A 26190-nucleotide genomic window follows, 5' to 3' on the forward strand; every position below is an offset into this window, starting at 1 on the left:
TCCCTGCGTATGGCGGAAGTAGCGGTGCGTGTGACGCCGGCGGCGGGGGGGCGGGACCTGGGGCGGAGAGCGGTTCGCGCGCTTCGGGCCTAGTCCGGACTCGCCGCCGCCGCCGCCATATTCCCGGTAACGGGGGCGCGCGGCCGGGGGCCGGCTGGGCCGGAAGAAGGGTTGGGGTCGGCACTGAGGCGGGGAGGGGGTCGGTTGAATCTGGGGCGGCCGGAGTCGGCGGGCCGAGGGAGGCGCGGGCCTTTGAGGAGGGGGCTGTGGGCGCCGGGCCGGGGCTGTGGGGAGGGAGTGGGGCAGGCCTAGCTGGGGCGAGGACTGGGCCTGGGCGGGGGATGGAGGCGGCTGGAGCTCCCGGACCCGCTAGGGCTCTGGCCGGGGCCGCCCTGGGGCCTAGGCAGGTGCGGCGGGCTGGGGCTGCGGGCTTCGCCGCGGCCGTTCTTCACAGCCCGTCCTCAGGGCCCCCGAGAGCCGAGGCCTGGACTTTCCCGTCGCGCCACAGGCAGCCGCGGCGCCGTCTCGGCGCAACTCGGGTCGGGTCCGCGGGTGATGGGCAGCGAGCCCCGCGAGCCCGGGCGGCCTGGGAGTGCGGGGGGCGGCGCGAGCCCGGGGGCGGGGCGGAGCGGGTGGGGCCGAGCTTGGGCTGCCGGGATGCTGCGTCTCTGGAGACGGGAGGTTGGCAACCATTGCCCTCCTCCCAGCCTGAGACCCTCATGCCTTCTAATTTTTGTCCTTCTCTGAATACTGCAGTGGCATCTTTCTTACTTTGCCTATTCTTCGGGCTCGAGGTCCTCTTTACGGAACCATGTCAGAAGGAGTGGACTTGATTGATATATACGCTGATGAGGAGTTCAATCAGGTGAGGGGTCTTCAGGAGCTTTGGGATTTTCCTCCATCAGCTGAGGAATCACTTCCTGCAAACTTGCAGCGTTTTTAAGCTGTGCCCGTCCTGGGCTTGAACAGGCGTCTATTGGTTCTAAAAATTTTCCCCTGGCATCCCAAATTTCCCCCTAGCGGAGACTTTAGAGACTACTGACCATTCCGCTTTATGTTAATCTGCACCCGGAGGCTTCGTTTTAAAGGGTTTGATTTAAGAGCAAATAAAAATCAAGTGTAATACATCTGTGAATCAACTCGTGGAATTTGCTCCCCCAGAAAGCCAAAGCTGGCTGTTAGTCTCCTCAAGGCTAACCACATAGCAGCTCATTTGTTGACTGTATTCATGAGGACAATGTTGATACCTGATCCTTTGCTATTCTTTTCAGACTGCATTCCTCCCCCATAAAGGTGCAAAAGACACAGTGTAAAACATAATTTGTTAGTTTCAGCTCCATTCCAGTTGTTTCCAGCGTCATTTATAATTAGTTTGACTGTGATCTTTGACTCTGACCTTAAGTTTGTAGGCATTTTGGTGTGATAAGTTTTATTGATGAACCATTCTATTTATGGAGAAGTGGTAAAGATGTAGGACAAATTAGGTAAAAAGCTATTATAGACCCACCCATGTACCTAACTATGCAGTTCAGTTTTGTGTGTTTCTATTTATCTATTTATTGTGGTGCTGGGGATAGAACCCAGAGGCACCCTACTTCTGAACTCTGTATCCCCAGCCCTTTTTATTTTATTTTGCGATGGAGTCTCACTGTTGCCTAGACTGACCTATAACTTGCAGTCCTCCTGCCTCAACCTTGCAAGTACCTGGGATTATAGGCAAGCCCCACCACAATCAGACTTCTTCTTTTTAACAAATATCAGGAGCTTGTCACTCACATATAGTCCAGTCAGTAATGAAGGTGATTGTAATGGAGGCAACATGTCTTTGCTCTGTATAGTCAAGGGCCCAAGTTGATAGAGATGTTGCCATCTTTATCCCATGGTTCCCAAAACCTGGGCATTGACATCTGGTGGCAAATAGGGGAAAAGAGTAAAGAATAGAGATTTTGATGGACCAGACCCAAACACAATAATCTGTCTCCTCTATGTCTCACTCACCAGGACATTTCATAGCCACTCTGAATAGAATGGAAGTCTAGAGTGTAGTCTAGCTGTGTGCTCAGTAATGAAGGAAAACAGATTGGTGAACAACTGGTCAGATTCTGCTTCAACATTTAATAGTGAAAATATCAGATATTGTTGATTATTATTATTATATGGCAGGCACTAAAAGTTCTTTAACAATATCACTTGTCATTCAGACAGGACACAGGCCTTGTCCAGTGGCAACTGCTTTATTGGGATAGAAGTTGTTGGCGTCAACAATTGTTTTCTGTTCTCTTCAGTTAACAAGGAACTTTTAAAATGTGTCTAAGGCAAAAAATAATATGTGGAATTTTATATTTATATCAAACAGGCAATATTTGATACTAGAGAAGTTGAAGAAAGCGTAGGTATTAAATGTCTTTTTTGTTAGAGAAGATAGAAGAAGGGGCACTATATCCCCATGAGTTAATTTTTGGCAAAACTGGTTTTAGTATAACTAAAAGCTGCTAAAAGATAAAAGATCTTTAGGGCAGTTAGAAGCTGACTCAGAATGAAAGCAGCTGCCAATATAGTTTGTGTTTTAGAATGTTTTAAGAATGTCATTGATTTGCTCCAAGAATCCCCTCACGTGCATTTTGCTCCTCAAGGAAAATTAACAGAGTTCCTAATGGTGCTTACTCCCTGATCTCTTATAGCATGTGCTACAAAAACCTCTTTTGCACAGCTACTTTATTCCTGTTATATCAGAAGACCTGGTAATTACAACTGCTGTTTATGTCTGAGGAGAAAACCCTGGAAAGGTGACTGAGTATTGCTGTTCTGCTGAGTGTTTTGTCTTTATTCTTTTTCATACTGAGATGGGCTTTCCACCCTATGCTCAGTTCTTTTCCTTACTTTCATCAACAAGTGTTTCCTAAGCACTGTGTCACGGCTAGTGAAGTAAAAGGGAAAAAAATGGATCTGTATACTCAAAACAGGTTCGAGGCCTGGTGGGTAAGGGTGAAGGTGATGGGTGCTAAGCTATGTGACAGATAACAGTGATGGGGAGGAAAGGTTTAAGGTGAGAACTATGGAGACAGTTGGTTTTTTTTTTTTTTTTTTTAAAGAGGGAGGGAGGGAGAGAATTTTAATATTTATTTTTTAGTTATCGGCAGACACAACATCTTTGTTTTGTATGTGGTGCCGAGTATCGAACCCGGGCCACACGCATGCCAGGGGAGCACGCTACCGATTGAGCCACATCCCCAGCCCTGGAGACAGTTGTTATGAAGCCGAAACTTTTGATACAAGAGTCTTGGTTCTTTAAAAAAAGAAGAAGAAGAAAGGAAAGAAACAATGAAATCAGGCATGGTAGTACCCACCTGTAATCCCAGCAACTCAGGAGGCTGAGGCAAGAGGATTGCTAGTCTGAGATCTGCTTTAACAACTTAGTGAGGCCCTCAGCAACTTAAAAAGACCCTGTCTCAGAAAAATAAGAAGGACTGGGGGACTGGGATTGTGGCTCTTGTGACAATTTTGTTTTCATTGAATCCTTTTGTTTCTAAGGTGGTGTCCATAAATTTAAGATTGTGCGGGATTTACTGTATCCGATTCTTTTTTTTTTTTTTTTTTTTCTTTTTTTTTTTTTTGATAGGCCTTTATTTTACAAGTGAGGTATTGGGTTCGATTCTCAGCACCACGTATAAATAAATGAATAAAATAAGGTCCATCAACAACTAAAAAAATATTTTTAAAAAAGAGGGACTTGGGATTTAGTTCAGTGGTAAAATGCTCTGGGTTCAATCCAAAAATTAAAAACGATGGTAATTTCTGCCTTGTGTCAGATATCGGGGGCTGGAGGTTAGATAAATTGAGTACAGTGGTAGGGAAAATCTTATTTTAAATTCAAAATCACACAAGTTTTCTTTTGTAAACAAATAGTTTATTGAGATAATCACAGATGTATTCTATTGAACACAAAATTTTCTTGAAAATTTCCTGTTTAATTTTTTTTAATTTATTTTTTAGTTGTAATTGGACACAATACCTTTATTCTATTTATTTATTTATTATATGTGGTGCTGAGGATGGAACCCAGGGCCTCACATGTGCTAGGCAAGTGCTCTATCGCTGAGCCACAACCCCAGCCCCCTGTTTAATCTTAATGGAATAAAACTTTCAACATCTCTGCATGAAAAATGGTGTTTTTCACTTAATTTATAGAATTAGGTTTTGTTTTAATGCCAGCTTTGGTAATCTGAAAAACCTCAGGCCTTATCCAGTTTTCTGCCTTAATAGCTGAACAAGTAAAATGAATTGATGTTGCTAGCAGATTTAAATCCCAACATAACTTGATACCTTGTTTCTCCATTAGAACTCTCATCAGACTTTCCCTGTGTTGTTCCCACCAACTTCTTGGCCCAGAGAGACCATTTGACAATTTTGTTTTCATTGAATCCTTTTGTTTCTAAGGTGGTGTCCATAAATTTAAGATTGTGCAGGATTGAGAGTATCCAATTTTTTTTTTTGGATAGACCTTTATTTTATTTATTTATATGTGGTGCTGAGAATTGAACCCATTACCTCACACATGCCAGGCAAGTGTGCTACCGCTGAGCCACAGCCCTTCCAATTCTTTAAAAGATCTTGAAAAAGTAGATTGGTTGCCTTCAGGCTTAAAATATGAAGGACTTCTTGGTAATGCATCTGGTTTCTGAGCTATCCATATCTGCATGTTAGTTTACTAGCCAGTTTTTACTGATACTTTTGTATTACAACTTTTAGACACATCACAGATAAAAGGAGTTCCAATTTGGTTCCTTCAAAAATCCCTGATGCTGTGTTTCCTTATTCCCTTTTAAGTTTCACTTGAAAAACCTTGATTTCCCCCCCTCAGAAGTACATTTTTCCCTTGATATGATGAGGGGCAGGGGGGTGGTCCCAGGGCCTTCACCGCATACCACAACTCCTTTGATGCTTCAGTTCCGTAGATACTCATGATGTAGTCTTTGTGTGTGATCTATGTGTAATCTTCCTTTGTACTGTAAATTATCTCTAAAGTACTTATGATACCTCATTCAATGAAAATGCTCTGTAAATAGTTATGGTATAATTTTTATTTGAATTATTTTTAAAAATTAATGTTCTCAGTTTATAGTTGGTAGAACTTGTGGATTTGGAACCCACAGATATAGAAGGCCAACTGTAGTGCATTCTTAAGGATAGAGCACTGGACTGGGGGTATAGCTCAGATGGTAGAGTGCTTGCCTCGCGTGCACAAGGCCCTGGGTTCAATCCCCAGCATCCAAAAAAAAAAAAAGCAAAATAAGACAAAGAGTAAAGAGAAGCAAGGAACTAATAAAGGTAAGAGCAGAAAGACAGAAAAAAAGACAATTGAGAAAAGGATAGAGCACTACCTTGAATTATTAGGCAAATCACTAGACCTGAGACATGACTAGATGAGTGATGCAGCACCACTGAGCTACATCCCCAGCCCCATTCTTTTTGTTCTTTGATAGTTATTAGTTGAGATTGAATCCTGTGAGTTTGAGAGCTTACCTAAGTCCTTTGTATAAACTGAAGGATCTGAATCAGTAACACTTAACCTTTTTTTTTTTGCATTGTGGTACCAACTGTAACATGCTTTCCCCCTGCTTTACATTTCTAGATAAATTAACTCTATTTTTGTTAAATATAATAGTATTATATAGATTACGTGTGGTTTTATTATTTGTTACTATGATTTTTAAAATAGCAAAGATGTTAAAAGTAAATTTTCATTGATGTATTTTGAATGCGGTCTTTAGAACTGACCTTGTTGATAACAGTAGTACATGTCTCATATTTCCTTCTTAGTTTGCTTGCTTGTTCACCGTGTGTCTTTGACTCTCACAGAGGGCTACAGCCAGAAACATTGCATACTGTTAACAAGGTCTTGGGAGAGAAACCTGCATAAGGATAGCTGAGTGATATAGTTTCAAATCAGGAAGTTTTTCTTACCTTGTTTCCTAGAATAGGACAACGAAGTGTTGTACACTATTTTACAAAAGTAGTTATAGATTCTATGTAAACTAGAATGAAATACAAGGTACAAAATGAAAGGTTTGCAGGTGCATACCTTTGCCAACCCCTCATCTTTTAGGACCCTGAGTTCAACAATACAGATCAGATTGACCTGTATGATGATGTGCTGACAGCCACCTCACAGCCCTCAGATGACAGAAGCAGCAGCACTGAGCCACCTCCTCCTGTTCGCCAGGAGCCATCTCCCAAGCCCAACAACAAGACCCCTGCAATTCTGTATACCTACAGTGGCCTGCGCAATAGACGAGCAGCTGTCTATGTGGGCAGTTTCTCCTGGGTGAGCAAGGGTAACCAAAAGGCTTATGGGTGGCTGGAGGGGGAGAGCACTGGGAGGTGATGGCATTTTCAGAAACCACTGTTGCACTGTTTTGTGCTCTGATGGGGTTGGATTTCTTTTTCCTGGGATCAGGTTGGATTGATCTCTGAAAGAGAACTATCCTGAGGACGTACTGGTGCCGAAGAAAGCAATGATTAAGTGGGTAGTTGCTTTTTCTGCCATCTTATTACTGCCCCTGACCCTGGGGCTTTATGTCTAGCAGGGTCATCTGTGGGACGAGATTTCAGAGTGAACACCTTGAACTCTTGGTGGTCATTAGATGGTCCTGTGATAATGGTGGGTGATGGGGATCAAAGACCTCGATAGCTCTAGTACACTTGGGGTAGGTGGTGACTATTCTGCAAAAGTTATTGTGTGACATGTTTTTGGGCTGGTGGGGGAGGTTTTTTCCAAATTAGGAACTATATATACTGAGGGGAATGTTCTTGGCAGTGGTCAACTCCAGCCTGTCATGTCTATAACTAAAAGTTGCTAGCAATCAGTGTTTGAACTAATGACCAGCCAGCCCAAATGGCAGTCAATATTAAAATAGGTGTTAACCTTAATTCCTAAAGATGGTGATTGGGCGGTGGGGTGATTTAAAATTCTATATGGGTGAAGACAAATGGAAAAACCTACATTAATTGAAATCTTGCTAGGGTTTTGGGTTTTCCTATGGAGGGGGAGGTCATGATGTGACTAGATCCTAGGTTTGGGAGCGGGGTTTGGGGCATTCTGGGTGGGTGGGGAGGGAGTGTGTAGCTCTTGACATTTCTCCTTTTTCCATCTTGCCGGCCTCAGTGGACCACAGACCAGCAGCTGATCCAGGTTATTCGCTCTATAGGAGTCTATGATGTGGTGGAGTTGAAATTTGCAGAGAATCGAGCAAATGGACAGTCCAAAGGGTGAGGTCTGCATTTGGGAAGCCCCTTGTAGTTTCGGACCATTGGGGTGACAACTACACTATATTTTAGCCCTGTGTTGTGTTGTGTTTTTTTTTTTTTTTTTTTTAATTTTTAATATTTATTTTTTAGTTCTCGGCAGACACAACATCTTTTGTTGGTATGTGGTGCTGAGGATCGAACCCGGGCCGCAAGCATGCCAGGCTAGCGCGCTACCGCTTGAGCCACATCCCCAGCCCTTAGCCCTGTGTTTTAACCCTTCCCACCCATGGCTCAACTTACTGCCTGGTCTTGGCATACTACCTTAGAATGGGAACCTACCTGCAATGTAGTAGAACAATTATCTGTTTAGGGGCAAAGAATGCTGATTTTCGATGAAAAAAAAAATTGAGGATATGGGAAGGCATCATTTTTTGTTAATGGGCCTGTATGTGTAGGTGTGTGTGTATGTGTAATTTAGTGAGGTATCTTTTGCCAATTTTCACTGAAAATGGAAGAGAATTTCTCAGTTCCTCTTTCAGTTATCTAAATAGATTTCGCTTGTTTTTGCTTTTTCTTTTTTAAGGTATGCTGAGGTGGTGGTAGCCTCTGAAAACTCTGTTCACAAATTATTAGAACTCCTGCCTGGAAAAGTTCTTAATGGAGAAAAAGTGGATGTGAGGCCGGCCACCCGACAGAACCTGTCACAGTTTGAGGCACAGGCTCGGAAACGTGAGTGCGTCCGAGTCCCAAGAGGGGGTACGTGGAGACCATCTGTATGAAGGGGGGAAGGCTGTGGGTTTGTTTTCTGTAGTGTGGGCTCAGCCTACATGAAGGAGTTTGGGGGAGGGTGCTGGTGCTTATGGGTGGTGGCATGATGGATGGGGAGGCCAAAGAGAGGTTTATATAAAAGCAATGCTCTTTTTCAAAGAATCAGAGAAGTTCAGATTATAATAATAATGGGTTCTATCATCATTGTGTGACCTTGGGCAAGTCACTAGGGCTTCTTTCCCCCATGAACTAGATGTATAATGTTTAAAGTTCTTGTCAACTCTGAATTCTGTATTTCTTTCTAAAAATTGGCATTTTGTTGTTGTCGTGTTGAAGAAGAACCCAGGGTTTGAACCCAGGGGGACTTAACCATTAAGCCACATCCCTAGCCCTTTGTATTTTTTTTATTATGAAACAGGGTCTCACTAAGTTCCTAAGGCTCTGTTTAAACTTGTGATCCTCCTGCCTCAGCCTCCCAAGCTGCTGGAATTACAGGCATGCTCCACCACGCCTGGCCTAAAAATTGACTTACTTTTAAGACATGCCTCTCTTTAAATTTACAAGAAGCATTTATCCTAAAAAGTAACTAAGATGTATAATCATGGCTATAATCTCATCATGAGCATAGGTTGCAAGGGTGCTCTTTAAGGAGCTGACTAAAAGAAGTATTAGAAAATAAGTATTTGGGGCTGAGGATGTGGCGTAAGCAGTAGCACGCTTGCCTGGCATGCGTGGGGCACCGGGTTTGATCCTCAGCACCACATAGAAATAAAATAAAGATGTTGTGTCCACCGAAAACTAAAAAATAAATATTAAAAAATTCATTCTCTCTCTCTCTCCCTCTCTCTCTCCCTTTTAAAAAAAAATAAGTATTTGTTTGTTTGTTTTTATGGTGATGGGGATCAAACTCAGGGCCTTGCACATGCTTGGCAAGCTGCCTATTACTGAGCTACATCCTCAGTCAGAATAAGAATTTAACAGTGTTTCTTTAATATTGTCCAAGAGAGGGCACACATTAGAGGGCATCAAATATTTCCATCTGCTTGGCAAGTCTACTCTATTAGTTAAGAAAGTTGTATCGTTCTACCTTAGCTTGATAACAGTATCCCTTAAGTTCACCTTGCTCACTTTATTCTGACTCACTAAGCCATCTTCTGATATTAATTTGGTTTCCCAACTAGGCTCTCCTACTGGAAAGAGAATGCGCTGACCAGCCGACACAAGTATTCCGGTCTGCTTGGCAGTTATATTTCTCATTGTAAATTAATAAATTGGCATTATGATTTATGAATCAGTCTCTTGTGGATTTGGTTAGTGTGAATCAATCTTCTAGGGTTCAGTTACCCCTGGTAAACTGTTAAAATCAAGTTTCTGAAACTGAAATCTGAGGACCAGACCTTGGATTGCCCTGGCCTCACAAGGTGTAGCCCTGCAAGGCCCTGCTCAAGACAACCAGCTGCCTTTACTTTTCTTTTAGTACTGTGGGGAATAGCAGTTTCATCAACTACATTCTGTCACTCCTTAGGTCCCCTCTAAAAACAGTGGTACCTTTTATCACTTTGGTGCATCTTTCTGGTAGAAATATGGCTCTTTCTCTTTTTCATAGGAACAAGAGTTCCTAGCTAGATTGAGAGCCCAGATGGATGTGGTGTGAGCTCCCAAGTCCTTTGTGTTTGAGAATCTTTTAAATTCATCTTTCCCCTGACTTTTCTGAGATGCATAAGTTACATCTGCATTGGGGGTAACATTGCTGCCTCTCAACTGTTTTCTCCTCAGTGTTTCCTTCCTTTGTCAAAAAGATGGTGGTGGCCGAGTGCTATATTTCTGCTCTGTCATGCTCATGGACTTAGACTCTTTAAATTCACTAAGTAAAGTTGGTGTATTTCCTTTGCTTAAGAATGGCTGCTTCTCTGGGGACTTGTAGGTATAGATACAAAACAGAACCTTTGCAGATGTAAGAAACTAGCTGAGAAGGTAGTTAGATGTCAGAGGATCACACATTCTTAAACCTTCTACTTTATTCCGATTGAGAGAACTCAAGGAAGGTTGCCATGTATTTGAAATACGAAGAATAAGAGTGCTGTGTCAAGTACTGGCAATGTACCACAGTAAAGAAAGCAAGGTGGTGGTTATTGATTCCTGAGTTTAAGTTTGAGAAGCACTTCTCTTTTTCTCTATACTTGATAAGCATCTTCTATCTCCAAGACTTCAAGGCCATATGATCACAGTCTTTTGAAATCTACATTAACCAGGCTTAAACTATGAAATTTGGGGAAACAAGTATAACCAAATGACAGTGTTAGAAGCCATGCTTCCATTTATTTTTATGTTTTGCTCCTGTCGTAAACAACACCATGCTAGTGTGCTCTGATGATGTTCCCAGTAGGCCACCCTGAAGGGTTAGGCCATTGAAATGTAGTGGGAGTTCCCCAGATTTGAAACATGTTTTTTACCAAGCTTTTGCTAAGCATTTTGCTGTCAGCTGTGTGCCATCTGCTCATTCTGTGGGTAGGCCTTTTCTTGGCTTATCCCCCAATTTCTCTTTACCTTTCACTTAACCTTCAGTCTTATACTCTTCATTGTGTCTCTTCTCTTCCAGTTGCCAATTTGGGTATGTGGCTAAAGAAAATCAAACTATGCCGTGCCCTCCCCTTTTTTTGCCCAAATCCTCTGGCCAAAGCTCAGTAGCAAAGAGCATTGCAAGAGTACAGCATGCTTGAGAAGGTCACCTAGTCCTAATCTAAGGAGAGCCTCTGAACTCTTCAAGAGTTGTGAGATTTCATCTCATCCAGAGTTAGGCTGAACATCAATGAACATATGTCAGTGCTGTCATTTTCTATGGATTATTAGGATCATTCTGCAATTAAAAATATAAAATCCAAGGGTAAATTATGTTCTGAAAACTTTGAGAGTTTTGAGTAAAAGCATCCTTTGATAAGTAAAACTTAAGCGGAGTTTAGCATTTGGGGTTTATTCTTAACTGAGATGCTTTTGACCTTTTTCTCTGAGGCTAAAGAAAAGGCAGTAGATGTTTCCTCCTTTTTAAAAAATATTTTTATATTATTATGTATATTATTGTATTTACTTTTTAATATTTTTAATATGGACCTTTATTTACTTATTTATATGTGTGATGCTAGGAGGAGAAACCAGTGTCTCACATGTGTGAGGCAAGCACTCTACCACTGGGCTACAGCTCCAGCCCCAAATGTTTCCTTTTTCTCAGCCAAGTCAGTTACCTTCCTCAGTGTGGTGTCAGATGACTTGCTGAGGGATAAGCTGGTCTAGGACATGTCTGAAGCCTGGGTAATAACATTAGCTGTGCTTTGCCTTATAGGAATACCTCCACGGGCCCACTCTCGAGATTCTAGTGATTCTGCTGACGGACGGGCCACACCCTCTGAGAACCTTGTACCCTCATCTGCTCGTGTGGATAAGCCCCCCAGCGTGCTGCCCTACTTCAATCGCCCTCCTTCAGCCCTTCCCCTGATGGGTCTGCCCCCGCCCCCAATTCCACCACCACCACCTCTGTCTTCAAGCTTTGGGGTCCCTCCTCCTCCTCCTGGCATCCACTATCAGCATCTCATGCCCCCCCCTCCTCGATTACCTCCACATCTGGCTGTACCTCCCCCTGGGGCCATTCCACCTGCCCTTCACCTCAATCCAGCCTTCTTCCCCCCACCAAATGCTACAGTGGGGCCTCCACCAGATACTTACATGAAGGCCTCAACACCCTATAACCACCATGGCAGGTGAGGAGCATCTTGTTCCCTTCAGATCTAAGCCTGTAATAGTTAGGTCAGCAGTGCTCAGCATTTTGTTCTTCATGAAGAAGTGAACACTGGTTACTCATGCTTTCCCTTATGGAAACTTGCCATAGTGTTGAGTCTTGGAATATAACTTACTATCTATCAGTGTTTTTTCTTTAGTGCTTTTGTTTGTATCTTAACCACTTGGCCCAAACCTATCCTTCATATCCTCTTTTAAGGAGGTTGAGTGCCGTAAATGGCTACAACAAAAACTACAATGTCTAGCAATGTTGAGTCCTGGCAAAACTACAAAAGTATATGACATAATTCCTGTCCTTGAAAAGAAGAGGAACACATAAAATACCTGAACAGGCTGAGAACAATTTAAGACAGTAGAGCATAGTTAAATAATACAGTACTATAGAAAATGGTAAAAGTAATAAGGGATGTGGACAATCGGTGATATTATCTCCCTTCAGCCGAGATTCGGGCCCTCAGCCCTCTACAGTGAGTGAAGCTGAATTTGAAGAGATCATGAAGCGAAACAGAGCAATTTCCAGCAGTGCCATTTCCAAAGCAGTGTCTGGAGCCAGTGCAGGTAACTAACTCTTAGCTGTGCTGCCTTTTCCCTACTTTTGGTTTTTCCATCAGCAAAAGTTCCACAAGTTAAAGTTGGTACACTCTTAGATATCATGTGTGGCACACTTCAAAGAGCAATAGTTAACTGGATTTCTTGGCTTTGAGAAAACTCCAGTGGTGTTATTTAACCTGTGGCTACACCTGTCTCTATGAAAACCAACTTAGTGCCTAAAAATGAGCAACTAATAGATACTAACACATTGTTGTATTTATTTTAAAATGAAACTCCTAACATATGGAGGTCTTCATCTCAGTGGTTGATCTTTAGACCTAAACTGGATCCAATGCCAGATATAGAATGTTGCCTTAACTAGGTGATGGTTAGCCTGTACTGGAAGGCAAGTATATTGGATGTCATCTTAAGGCATATTGTGCCCTTTCAGCTCAGTTTCCCTGTATTAAATGGGCAGAAGTAGCAAATTATAATTCTAAAAGCCCTGAGTGTGAAATCTTTGGTTCCTAAAAGAAAAGGCTATTGAAAACTTCAGTAATGTGGTCTTAGTTTCACATCGTGACATGAATTATGTTCACTTCCCATGAGTTTACCACCTGAACAGTCTCCTAAGAAATAACTCTTTAAGTATTAACATCTGTTTTCTATAATATCTCATTTTTGACTGCAAAACTTGAATCCACAGAGGAGGTTAAAAACAAGGTGTATGAGTTCTCTTCTTTTTTTTTTTTTCCCACCAGAAAAACCTATATTGGCATCTGAGTAAATCTTGTGTGTGGGTGTGTCTGTTGCTGGAAACTCTGAACCCAAAATGTCACATGTGCTAGGCAAGTGCTCTACCACTGAGCTACATCCCTAGCCCTTTTTCTTTTGTGAGACAGGATCTCACCAAGTTGCCGAGGCTGACCTCAAATTTGCGATCCCTGCCCCAGCCTCCTGAGTAGCTAGTATTACAAATGTGCCCTCTTCAGTGAATCTTTTTAAATTGAAAAGTAATATATGTTCATTGTAACAAGTCAAATGTACAGAGGAATTTAGAAAACATAATCATTGTTTCTTCTTCACTGCCAATGCCTTCACCCTGAGATAACCAATAACTTGTAACTGTATCTTTATCCTTTATCTCCATCCCTTTTTGTTCTTTTTTTTTTTTTAAAGATAGAGTGAGAGAGAGAGAGGGAGAGAGAGAATTTTAATATTTATTTTTTAGTTTTTGGCGGACACAACATCTTTGTTGGTATGTGGTGCTGAGGATCGAACCCGGGCCGCACGCATGCCAGGCGAGCGGGCTACTGCTTGAGCCACATCCTCAGCCCCCCTTTTTGTTCTTATTCCAGTCTTTCACGTCACAAATACTTACTGAATGTGCCTGTAAAACAAACAGGTGTTTCCTGCCTAAGTGAAACTGATGTCCTGGCGCTCCTGAGCCTCTGCAGGATAACAGTTCTTCAGAAACTCTTTTCTATTCTTATTGCATCTCCCAACTAAGCTACCACTCTTCATTTACACTGCCCTGTGTGGATTCCACCTACCCTTGTATTTTCTGTCCTTAATGCTTTTAATTTAGCTTGTAAAAGTAGTGCACAAGTACTCCACCGTGATTATCCCTGAGCCAGGCATTGCTTAGACTTGGTAAATGAGAGGGCTGGTTATTGACGACATCATAATTTTAAAAAAATGTGTAAGTACAGTTACAATAATGTCTTGGTTTACAACAGACCACATATATGATGACGGTCCTGTAAAATTTTAACCCCCAGTAACAACATAACTGACTTGGTTTGTGTACAGTGAGAAGAAATTGCCTAATAGCGTATTGCTCAGAATATATCCCCCAGACTATATATTTTATTTACATGTTTCAGAGAGGTACATGTATTATACATATACACACATAGTCCAATTATAGATTAAAAGTATTTCAGAGAGGGCTGGGGCTGGGGATCAGTAGTAAGAGTGCCAGCCTCATATGTTTGGGGCACTGGGTTTGATCCTCAGCACCACATAAAAAATAAATAGAGATATCGTGTCTACCTACAACTTAAAAAAAAAATTTAAAAAAAATCCGTAGAAAAGTGCAATGTTAAAAAACAAAAGTCCTCTATAGAAGGAACAGCACAAGACCAGCGGTTTTCCTCTGCATTTTTTACTATATCCTGGAGGCCTATTAATATATAAACTCTGATATTTATTGAGGTCTTGCTACTGTCAGTGTGCACATGGTACACTATGCTAAGCACTTTACATGGATTACTTTGTTTACATAACAGATTTACTGTGTGCTTTTAACAACTATATAATTATGTCTGTAATCATTATTCCTTAATGTATATTACCTATCAAAGGTAATATAACCACACTGAAACGTTGTTAGGTACACATACTTTTGTTAGCAGAAGTAGAAAATTTTAAGTAGAATTACTGGAAGCACATTTTTAATAGATATTGTTAAATAGCCCTGGCATCTGGCAACATCTGTCAGATTCAGCTCAGTGGAATATATGTCTCTCCAGTTCTGTACCTGCCATGCCTGCTCCTCCATTTTAACATGGTTCTTTGGAGCAGCTAATTCCTTTTGGTTTGTGTCCTCCTGAATTCTCCTTTTGGTCCACTTAGTTTACTGCCTTTGCTCACCCTTGTCCTTTCCCATCCATCTCCTGTCAGGGGATTACAGTGATGCAATTGAGACCCTGCTCACAGCCATTGCGGTTATCAAACAGTCCCGGGTCGCCAATGATGAGCGTTGCCGTGTCCTCATCTCCTCTCTTAAGGACTGTCTTCATGGCATTGAGGCCAAGTCCTACAGTGTGGGTGCCAGCGGGAGCTCTTCCAGGTGAGTCGATAATTGTGCCAGCAGCCTCCCAGCCATGAGCAGCACTCTTCCATGGCTTGGGAAGGACAGGTGAGGAGCCCAGGGTATCTGAAAAGGACCTGACACCTGATTGAAAGAGTGGACCTAGACTTCATGTCTTTTAAGAGGAGTTAATCACACTTTCATTAATTAGTGTTGTAATTGGAATCTGTGCTGGTGAGGCTGTGGGCTCAGTTAGGAGAAAGACTGATATTAAGAGCATGGGCTTTTGAATCATACACACTTCTATTTGAATCTCAATTCTGTTGCTGACTAGTTAACAACTTCCAAGTGACATTTTCTTTTAAAAAAGGAACAATAGGGGCTGGGGTTGTAGCTCAGTGATAGAGCACTTGCCTACCATGTGTGAAGCACTGGGTTCAAGTCTTAGGCACAATATCTTTATTTTTTTATGTGGTGCTATCTACTATCTACGCCTAAAAAAGGAACAATAGTAGCAGTAGTTTTATAGACCTGTTGTAAAGATGAGGTCAAATAAGGCACATAAAAACACTTACCACTGCTAGATACATTAGTAAAGATCTTAACAAATTTAACTGTCATCATTCTCCCAAAAAAGTTTAGTCTTCAAAGAGCTAAGATCCTTAGACAGTAGGCCCATGGTAGAGGAGTGAAAGAGTAGTTTAAGCAAATACTGGGAGACACCAAACTCTTTGAAAGAATGTGGTAGGCCCTCTGAATGAGGCTGAAGGATCTTTTCTGATAGGAAAAGACATCGGTCCAGGGAGAGGTCACCCAGCCGGTCCCGGGAGAGCAGCAGGAGGCACCGGGATCTGCTTCATAATGAAGATCGACATGATGATTATTTCCAAGAAAGGAACCGGGAGCACGAGAGACACCGGGATAGAGAGCGGGACCGGCACCACTGAGAAAGGTGGGAAGAATCTCCTTTCCTGACTGGTGGATGGTCTTTTATAAAAGAAAGATTATTCATAGTGAACATTCCTCTCTCTCTGTCTTCCTCCCCCTCCCTGTTATTTCTCCTCTTCTCTCTTTTCTACCAAGCAAGTAAAGGCAGCAGGGGTGAAAAGGACTTTTGACTTCAGTTACTAAATGTTTGAGGCAGATTTCCTGCTTGTGTGGGGGGAGTCTAACCCTGAGATTAAGCTGTTTTAATTGGTTTCTAGACTGCCTTAACCTGGCGTCTGAGCAACAGCATGGCGTAATGGTTGAGAGCATGGTGTCAAATGCCAGAAGTTGAATCCCAGCTCCTCCGTTAATGAACCTTAATACTGTGTTCCTCAGTTTCCTTATGTGTAACTGAAGATAATAAAAACAACTATCTTACTAGCTTGCTGACAGTTCAGTGAGATAATCCATGTAGCACTCTTAGTGCCTGTCACATAGTAAGTTATCAATAGATGGTAACCATTGTTGTTGTCATTGTCATGTTTTAAACCCACCAAACCTTCAAGTAAAAAAAATAGGAAAACTGATGAAGATAAAAAACAAAGACTATTAATTTAATTAGTTTTTAAGGTACAACACTAATGATTTTAATAATCAGTATCTATTAAAAAGATTCTGAATATTGGGATTTTACAGAAGAGAAAGCTGATCTGGAAAAAAAATCTTTTGTAACTTTAGAGACTATGTGGAAGGATATTTTTGTTTTCAGTACTGTTTCTATTCCTTTTTTTTTTTTTTTTTTTTTTTAAGTAAAGCAAAAGCAGTCAGGTTGAGAGGAAACGATTAACTCAGGTAATTGAAAAGTTCAGTTAGAATTGCCTGGATTCAGGGTTTCTGGCTGCATCAGCAGTACTTAGCCTTCCTGCCTCTCAGCTCTACTTCTCTCCATGTTTTCATTCTCAAAAAGGTTCTGTCTTGGGGGAAGGGCCTGTAGTTCTGGGTTACAGCCCGCCAGTTAGCAGTCTAACTGAAAGAAAGCTTGTAGCAAGGAAACAAGAGCAGTTGTTGATTTTGTTTCTGTGGAGATCTCTAAAGTAGTCCAGGCTTTGGCTAGGAGTCTCTGTGTGGTTCCCGGGAGCTACTACTGCATGATCCTGATGACCTTGGGAGCTGTTCTCAACTTTGCAGTTGCAAACTAATGAGTCTCTGGTGCTACTTACTTTGTCTTACATGAAGTATATTATAAAGATGTCCTTGGTCTTTGCCTATTTAATTGTTCTGAGGTAATAATGGTAATTAAAGGGGGGTAAGAAAAAAATAGTAGTTCTGTTTGGCATCTTTGGGGTAGATAAATGGATAGCTGGATCAAGAAGGAAAAAAAAGTCCTTACCACTTGTATGTCCCTGCAGTTCATGAGCAGTAAGTAGCTGGACTGAAACACTTGAAAAATCAGTGTCTTGTCTAGTTACAGCCTATTAACAAACAAGAAACGGTTACTCTTATTTTGGCTCGTGCCTTTTGCTCTGTTGTTTGGCTTTATGTGCCATAAACTATAAATAGACTTATAGCTAGTTGTTCTTTTCACCTGCCATAGGAGGCAAGTAAGTGAGAAGATAAGAAGTTACTGATTTTTTTGTTTGCCTCCCTTCTTCATTCTTCAACCACTGTGTCCCACAAGAACTAGAATACTTGACAACACAAAGTCTAGGATAGCCCACATGGCACCAACAGTTAGGTTGTGGGGCTTCTAGATTTTGCAACAGGTTGAGTTTTGGGAGTGCTCACATATCCTCTGGCAAAGCAACTTAATATATAGAGATGGGGAGTTTACAAGTGGCTTTGGCCTGTTTTAGTCTCAGGGAATGAGCAGAAGGGTAGGCATTAGAATAGTCTTGGTTTAGCACCACCCCTTCAGTACTAGTACTATTTCCTCCTCTCATTTGAGCTGGCACAATTGTAGTGTTACTTGAGATAAAAAACCACCACCCCCTACCCCCCATCATGCAGGCCACAGTGTGTGTCCTAGAGCTAACAAATAGGGGTTGATTGGTCTGTGCAAAGCATGAATTATATCTCTGGGGCCACATTCAGTTTACTAGTTAGAATATATAACTGCATGTCACCATTCATGGTGGCTTTGTTCCTGGCAGGCTATGAATATGGAAATTGTCAGGCGAGATCCTCTGAGCCATCAGTGCTTTGGGGATTGAGCATCTCAATTTAAGTCTTTAGCTGTCACTTTACCTCATTTTTTCCACCTACAAAATTGGACAATACCTCCCATTATGAGGATGATTCAATTTGAATAATTCTGAAAGTCTTAAAATAGTATTTTCAGAAAATAGTCATTTGATGCTTGTCTATGACCAGATAAGGAATATTAACTTTAAGCCAGATTTTTCACTGCCCTGCTTTTCCTGGTCACCCTTTAGATATGTTTTTATTCTGTTTTGTTTAGCCCAAAATAAATTAATAAGATACCCCAAAATATCAATTTCTTATGTTCTCTTTCTAAGGATTCAATTCAACCTGCATTTACCAAGTTGTGTCTTAAGAGGTTTCATACTGCAGAGATGGTACATAGGCCATCTTATTTACCTTAGCAAACTTAATTTTTCAAGCTGTGTGTGCAAGCAGTTAAAAGAACAGAATTATATTTCTGTTCTGTTAACAGGTCCTTGAGCAGGAAGGGTATGTTCTGTCCAGAGGCAGTAGAGCACCAACCTTCTCTGTCCTTCCTTCCTTGATAGAGGGCAAAGCTCTAGACCTAAAAACTGATTGGCCCACTGAAGCAATGTTTGATTTCTGCTTGCATTCAAACATTACCATAGAATGTAGCCATAGACTTTTCAGAACTGGATGTTCTTGACACACTAGTGATTCTCTGCATTTTGATTTGTAAGAACAGTTTACAAATCATATCTCTTCCTGGGATATGTGCATGTTCTGAAGTTTGAGAATGTTCTCTGGCTTCAGTTTTCTGTAGTTTTCAACTATGTCGGTTGTCTTGTTATTTTAGAATATTATTTTATTTTACATATAATCATTCTCACCATATTCCTCCTATCCTCCTCGTCCATTGAAAAACTGAGCTCTGTTCAGTTTTGATCTAGTTCAAAGATTGAGAAACCTGAATGGTGTGACATGGAGAATTCACTAAGAGTTTCAGTTTTCACTTATATAAAATGGGACAGGCTAGCAAACAGGAGCCTCCAGGTTTGACCTGCAGTGCTGGGCGGGGTGGGAGTGGGGCTGGGGGTTGTGAAACAAAAAATAAAAGGAAATGGGACAGATACCTGCCTACATAGGTGTTACAGAAGGCAGCAAGACAGAGGCCATACAGATTGGAGATCAAGCTGAAAATAGTGCCATTATAGGGTTAGAAGGGTCAAGTGCCACATGGATGTGTTTTTTCCTAGGCTAGCTCCTCCAGGTGTTATGAGGCCTCTGTACAAAAAAAAAAAAATGCATATATAAAAGGTGAGCATTTGTGTAAGTCTGTATTTCTTTTTATTTTTTTAATTTGAGATAGGTTTTTGCTAAGTTACAGAGGCTGGCCTTGAAGTTGCAATTCTCTTGCCCTACTCTCCTGAGTCACTGGTGTGCACCACTAAACTCAGCAAAAATTCTATATAATTCTAAGTCTGAATTTAGTTCTCCTTTTTCCTTTTGACTATTAAGCTGTTTTATATCATTAGGCTGACCACACTACCATCTGCAGATAGATACTAGAATACTGGAACTAGGGCTGAGTGTACTGGGGACCTTAAGGTTGGCGGTGATGTGACAAGTAGATTAACAGACCTTTGGGCAAAGGCTTTTAGGTTTCTTTGATGGTAATTGCTACTGATTATTTTCTTTTCCTTCCATGCTTTGCTTTTTTTAAGTTGTTCCTGCTTTGTGTTCATATATTTCTTGGTCTCACTCACAGCTGTCATCTGTGGAAAAACTTAAATGTTCTTGAGTTTAGTACAGCTTATTAGGAAGCTCTGGGGGCTGGGCACAGTGACGCATGCCTGTAATCCCTGTGGCTCTGAGGCTAAAGCAGGACAATTGTAAGTTCAAAGCCAGCCTCAGCATCATAGCAAGGCCCTAAGTAACTCAGTGAGACCCTGTCTCTAAATAAAGTACAAAAGGGTTGGGGATGTGTCTCAGTGGTTAAGCACCCCTGGGTTCAATCCTCAGTACCAAAAGAAAAAGAAAAGCCCTGGTCCTGTGTGTGTACGTGCACATGCACTACTTATAAGGACATTGCTTGGAACCTATTTTACCCAGTGTTTTTTTAAACAAAAATAAAACTTAGGAGTTAACTAGAAGTTCATGCTCCCTGCTGGAACATTTTGGGGGTTGATGGATTTGGTTTTATACACACATTTTTTTCTTACCACCGTACCTCCCATTTCTTCATTTTTTTCCTTCCCCTCAAGATAAGCTGTGACTTAGAATAGATTTTCTGAAGCAGTATTTAAACTTACCATATTTTCCCTTACAGCAACTTTTCTTGAAATGTAACAGTTTCTATACTTTGCTAGTCAAAATCTCCTTTTCAGATTGCTTTGTGTTGTGTTTTCTCCCTACCTTAAAGTAAGATGTTATTACTTTTTTTCTCTTTCTCAACTGCATCCATTCCCTCACTGCTTCTCAGTGTCAGGTGATCTGCTTCCTTGCTTCTACCCGGGCTTGCATTCTCTGTCTATATCTCCTAACTCTTACATTGTAAGTTAAGAAAATGCTAGCATATTTCATACAAACCCCTACTGATAAGAAAGTAACCTCTGTGTTTTATTTCTCCTCTTCTGATATTCTCTTACAGGAGTCTGGTTGGAAGCAAATGTTTTTTTTAATGGACTTGCATCTCCTCACCTTGATCAGGACTAAAGGACGGAGGCCGCTCCACCTCTTCCCCTTCCTCCAAACCCTTAACTCCCTCCTGACACCCAGGGAATACCCTCTGCCCTACAGGTTTGAAGATGGCTTGGCAGCCCTCCCAATCCCACACTCCTGTGTGCTGGGGGAAAGAACCTAAAGACTTTGTGTGGTTGGGAGGGGTGGCAGACAGGAAGAAAGCAACATGTTCAGGCCCTGGTCTCCATAGAGAATGGTGCTTTGTCCATGGAACCGTATCTGATTCTCCAGGAGCAGTGCAGTGGTGAGGTTGATGGGAAGACTTCCTTCCCAAAGAAAATAGATTCTCTGTGCGGGATCTTGGAGAGTAACTGGGTATGCCAAAATATACCCAGGGTCCTGCCCTCAGCACTAGATTTGATGGGGTCAAGAGGGTCCAAACCCCTTGCTAACATACCACTTCTTTGTTTAACTCCTTTACCTTCTCAGCCCTTTGAGGAGGGACCAGGAGAACAGAAAATACCTTGTGAAAAGCTACTTCTGTTCTTGGTTTTCCCCTCTCACATATTGACGGTTTATTTCCCTGACCTCCCAGAGGGCTGAACTTGAGATTTCGACTCCCTGCTGCCCAGCCTTCTCCTAAGCTGAGAAGGCCCTGAGGTTGCTTTCTGCTAGGTTGCCTGGCAGAGCCAATTGCCACCCTCTGCTGCTTAGTGCTTGGTTGCTCTTGCAATAACCAGCTCTCTGAAGCGTTCCCTTTCCCTGGGGCTTTTCCATTTAACACATGGAGCCCTTCCCCCAAGAAGGCTGCTTCCTTGTTTTAGAGGAAGCTACTGCCATTGGGAGATGGGGATATCGGGACCTCAGCAATGAAGAACCTTAGCAAAGTACCAGGAGGAGTGAGGAAGGAGGCAAGTTGGGCAGGATATGGCCTACTTCCATAGGCTTTTCTTTCTTCAGGTTTGATGTAAGCATGGGCTTGCATCCCCCAGGTACATACTTTTACTTATTGTGGGATAACCCAGCACTGGTAGGCAGGTAAAGTCACAAATTTGGTGTCTTTCCATCTGTTGACATTGATGTAATAGCTCCACTCACTCTGCCTGGAGGTACTTCCTCCGATAAGGAGCAAGGAAGAAATGAAGCCTGACTTGAATGAACTCAGCTCAGAGTTCTAAGGACCAGCACTCTGGGGGCCATTTTCTACAAGGGCAGATGGAATTGCTTTTCCCATAACATCCAAATTGTGATGTGGTTGCTGTTGAGGAAGGCGGCAGCAATAGGGTCCTGCAGTACCCATGGGGTGATGCTACTTCTGCATATATCTACGGGGCATATGACATCTAATGTGAGAAGAGACGTGGCATGTAAGATGAGACGGCATGTGAGGCATAGGGTCACTGGAGACCCTTCTGGCTTAGAAGGGAGAGACTGAATTGGACTGAACCCTTCCTCTGTTCCCAGCACGTTTCTGATACACCCCTCAGTCACTGGGGGAATCCCCCAGGGTTGGAGAGGCACATTCCCTTGGGACAGAGGCTACAGGTTGTAGCTTTTCCCCCTGTCCCCCAACCCTGTCCCTACCACTTCAGAACATGGCACCCTGCCCAACTGGCCAAGTGTTAAGTGATGTGCTTATCCTCGAGAGCAGCTCCGGGTGTCTTTTTAAAATGTAGAGAAAACCAAGTAAGGTGACAGTTTAAGGAAAAACAGTATATAGAATATCTGAAAAGCCGTTTACCCGGAGAATTATTTTCTCCCCATTTTCGTTTTGTTTTTACTCAATGACAATTTTAGTTTTATTTCCTGATAGCAAAAAGGAAAACAAAAAACAAAAAAAAACCAACCAGCCCTCAAAAAGGCCAAGGCCCCCCCATCCCCCTGTTGTCGGTGATTTGTTTGTCTTTCTGATAGGTTGAAAATTGTGTAATAAACTTGATGACGCTGTCAATCTTTTATACTGCATTGTATTTTTTTTCCTTTTGTAACAAAATATTTTTAAATAATAAATGGGGTGTGAGCTGTTTTGTGGATTCTGCATTGAATAGATTTGTTGAGGTGTTGGGCATGGGCATGGGCTGGAACTGCACATTGCTCTACAGCCAAGATTGACTGATGAGCCTCCTAAGAGACCTTAGCAAAGTGCCAGGAGGAGTGAGGAAGGAGGCAAGTTGGGCAGGATATGGCCTACTTTGGAGGTGCCCCTTGAAGTTTCAGCTTTTTTCGTTAGCCTTCTAATATCCTGGTTAAAGGAAACTTCTCAATCATCCTTTACCCATCAAAGTAAGACTTAACTAGATCCAGAGAATATTTCCTACCTTATAAGAGCTCAGTTTACATTGCATCAAGTTCATGTAGGGAAGAAAGCTATCTGATAACTAGTGCCTAGTTCCTCCATCAATTTAATCATGGAAAAGCAATGTAGCCTTGGTCTCTTTCATCTAAAAGGTGAAAATGATAGCTGTTCTATCTTAACACATGGGTTTTGTTGTTTTTTTGTTTCGTTTTTGTTTTTAAGGTGTGGGGTCTCACTATGTTGCCTGAGCTGGTCACTCATGGGCTCAAGTGATTCTCCCACATAGCCTGCTCGCAGTAACTGGGACTACAGGCGGGTGGGGCGCCTGTCTTCACACAGGAATGTTTTAAGAACCAGAGATAAAATGTGAATATGTCCATCTAAATTGGAGGAATAGGGCTGGGGATGTGGCTCAAGCAGCAGCGTGCTCGCCTGGCATGCGTGCGGCCCGGGTTCGATCCTCAGCACCACATACCAACAAAGATGTTGTGTCCGCCGAGAACTAAAAAATAAATATTAAAAATTCTCTCTCTCTGGGCTGGGGATGTGGCTCAAGCAGTAGTGCGCTCGCCTGGCATGCGTGCGGCCCAGGTTCGATCCTCAGCACCACATACCAACAAAGATGTTGTGTCCGCCGAGAACTAAAAAAAAAAAAAAATTCTCTCCTCTCTCACTCTCTCTTTAAAAAAATAAATAAATAAATAAATTGGAGGAATAATAGATGAGAAAGCCTAGTAGAAGTGCTATAGGGTAATCTTGGGTTTCCAAAAAAGCTATTTAAAAGCTTGGTGACAAGTTTGTGCAGGGCTGAAGGTCTGTAAGCAGAGTGATCATATCACAGATTTACTATTCTGATGACAACGAGTTCAAGGTTAACAGCATGTCGTTACCCAATAACATAACCAAGTTGATCTCTATAATCCATTTGATGTCTAAATATGAATGGAGGAAACAGCATTCAGTAGAGTCAGGTGGTTCACAATATCATCTATGAAAAATGTGAGCTGGGGTTGGGGCTCAGTGGTAGAGCACTTGCATGTGCAAGGCACTGGGTTTGATCCCCAGCACTACATAAAATAAAGGTATTGTGTCCATCTACAACAAAAATATTTTTGAAGAAAATTTTTAAAAGGCTGGGGATGTAGCTCAGTTTTTAAGTGTCCCCAAAGTTTAATCCCTAGTCCCCCCCTCAAAAAAAAAATAAGACAGATGTGTGAGTTATCTGTAGTTCAAATTCTAAGCTGAATACCCTTGAACATAATGTGACGTGACAACATGAGTGTATCTCCTTCTGCCCCGTAGAATCATTATATGGGTTAAATATTGTCTTCAAGACACTGGATGAATTTGTTTCCCACAAGTTTCCATCATGGGATGAAGCCAGAAACTTAAACCTGTTTTTTCTAAAGCTTTCTCATCTGTAGTAGAGATGACCATGCAGTCCACTTACTAGCTCTAGTTGTGAGCAACTGAGCAGTCTGCCAGCTTGCATGACCAGACCCTCTCCACTGTCCCAGAACGTTTATGTATTGGCCATAAAGTGGTTTTCCTCCACTCCAATGCACATGGCATCTGGCCACAGTAACTGAAAAGACTTCCCATCCTCCACTGCCTTGATTTTCGTTATACACACTTCTCTGGTGTGCCCAAGAGGCCTCAACAACTTCAAGAAAAATAGCCATTTATGGAGCCACCCTCAGGAAACAATGGTCTATGCTTCCACTTAACCTAATCATGTCCTCATTTTTTTTTTGACCATTATTCTCATCTGCAAGTGGTACCTGTTGAGAAATGGAATTTTCTTCATCTAGAGACACTTATACGGCTGGGGATATAGCTCAGTTGGTAGTGCTCATGCATAAGGCCCTGGGTTCAATCCCCAGCACCAAAAAAAAAAAAAAAAAAAAAAACTTGTACAAATCTTCTAGTTCCACCTGTCAGTAACCAGTTGTGAATGCTACAAAGTAGGGAATTAGACTTAGTTGATCTCTATAGTCCCTCTGAATTTTTTTTTTGGGGGGGGTACTAGAGATTGAACTCAGAGGCACTCGATCACTGACCCACATCCCCAACCCTATTTGTATTTTATTTAGACATGGGGTCTCACTGAGTTACTTAGTACCTCACTTTTGCTGAGGCTGGCTTTGAACTCAAGATCTTCCTGCCTCAGCCTCCCTAGCTGCTGGGATTACAGGAATGCACCCCTCTGAATTCTAAAGTTGAGATTTTATAAGCCACCTCTATACTTCCAAATGAACTTTCCGTTTATTTATCTGTGCTGCTTGAACGATAGATATAACCACTGAACCTCTAAATCAAACTGGGAGGTCAGGAAGGATGGATTCCCCTCCAGTTGGATACTAATGATTATATCAAAGCAGGGCCAGAGAAAGCAATTGTGAGAAGCAGCAGAAAATGGTACTCATGGAATTTGAGATTGAACTATCAGGGAAGCTCCTGTTGTACTTTTTGTTATTATTTTTTATGGCTGATGAGACCTGTCCATTGTAGTTTTTGGATAGACCCCAAGGGCAGCTGGGAGGCAATAGCACGGAGAGGAAATTAAGAAAAAGCATCAGTGCTTTGGACAGTGGAGACCATAAGACAGGAAAGAGCCTAACGACCGGGAGGAAAAAAAGCCAAGTTAAAAACCATCATAGAAGATTTAAGGGTCAATATTTTTTTAGTAAAAGCAGATATTTTAGGATACATCTGATAACAGACACACAGGCCTCAAAGTTTCCTAAAGTGGATGCTGTCTTTCATGGCTCCTGGTGTCTTCTTGAGACAAGAAGATACAGAACAACTCTAAATGTGTAATATGAAATGAAATGCATTCTGCTGTATATATAACAAATTTAAGATTAAATAAGTTATTTTTTTAAAAGAGAAGAATTCAAAAGCTATCTGAAGAAATGATACATTTACCTGGGTACCATTTTCTCCAGTTTTTTAAAAAAAGAAGAAAGAA

At 41.8% G+C, this 26190-nt stretch overlaps 1 protein-coding gene across 4 annotated transcripts; it reads left to right on the top strand.

Annotated features, from left to right (window-relative positions):
- Positions 1-34: 34 nt before the first annotated feature.
- Cpsf7 (cleavage and polyadenylation specific factor 7) lies at positions 35-22905 on the top strand. 4 transcript variants are annotated; one of them, XM_026407533.2, is made up of 10 exons: positions 35-126; positions 757-865; positions 6107-6325; positions 7166-7269; positions 7832-8004; positions 11354-11768; positions 12245-12363; positions 15022-15190; positions 15921-16103; positions 20892-22905. In XM_026407533.2, the coding sequence occupies exons 2-9, from the start codon at positions 812-814 to the stop codon at positions 16096-16098; spliced, it is 1431 nt and encodes a 476-aa protein (XP_026263318.1). In that variant the 5' UTR covers positions 35-126; positions 757-811; the 3' UTR covers positions 16099-16103; positions 20892-22905. The 4 variants fall into 4 exon arrangements, with proteins under 4 accessions (XP_026263318.1, XP_026263320.1, XP_026263319.1 ...); XM_026407535.2 differs by having other exon boundaries at positions 7832-7977; XM_026407534.2 differs by having other exon boundaries at positions 36-126; positions 15936-16103; positions 20892-22904.
- The last annotated feature ends 3285 nt before the right edge of the window (positions 22906-26190 follow it).

This window comes from Urocitellus parryii, chromosome 4, assembly GCF_045843805.1.
Source record: "Urocitellus parryii isolate mUroPar1 chromosome 4, mUroPar1.hap1, whole genome shotgun sequence".
NCBI lineage: Eukaryota > Metazoa > Chordata > Mammalia > Rodentia > Sciuridae > Urocitellus > Urocitellus parryii.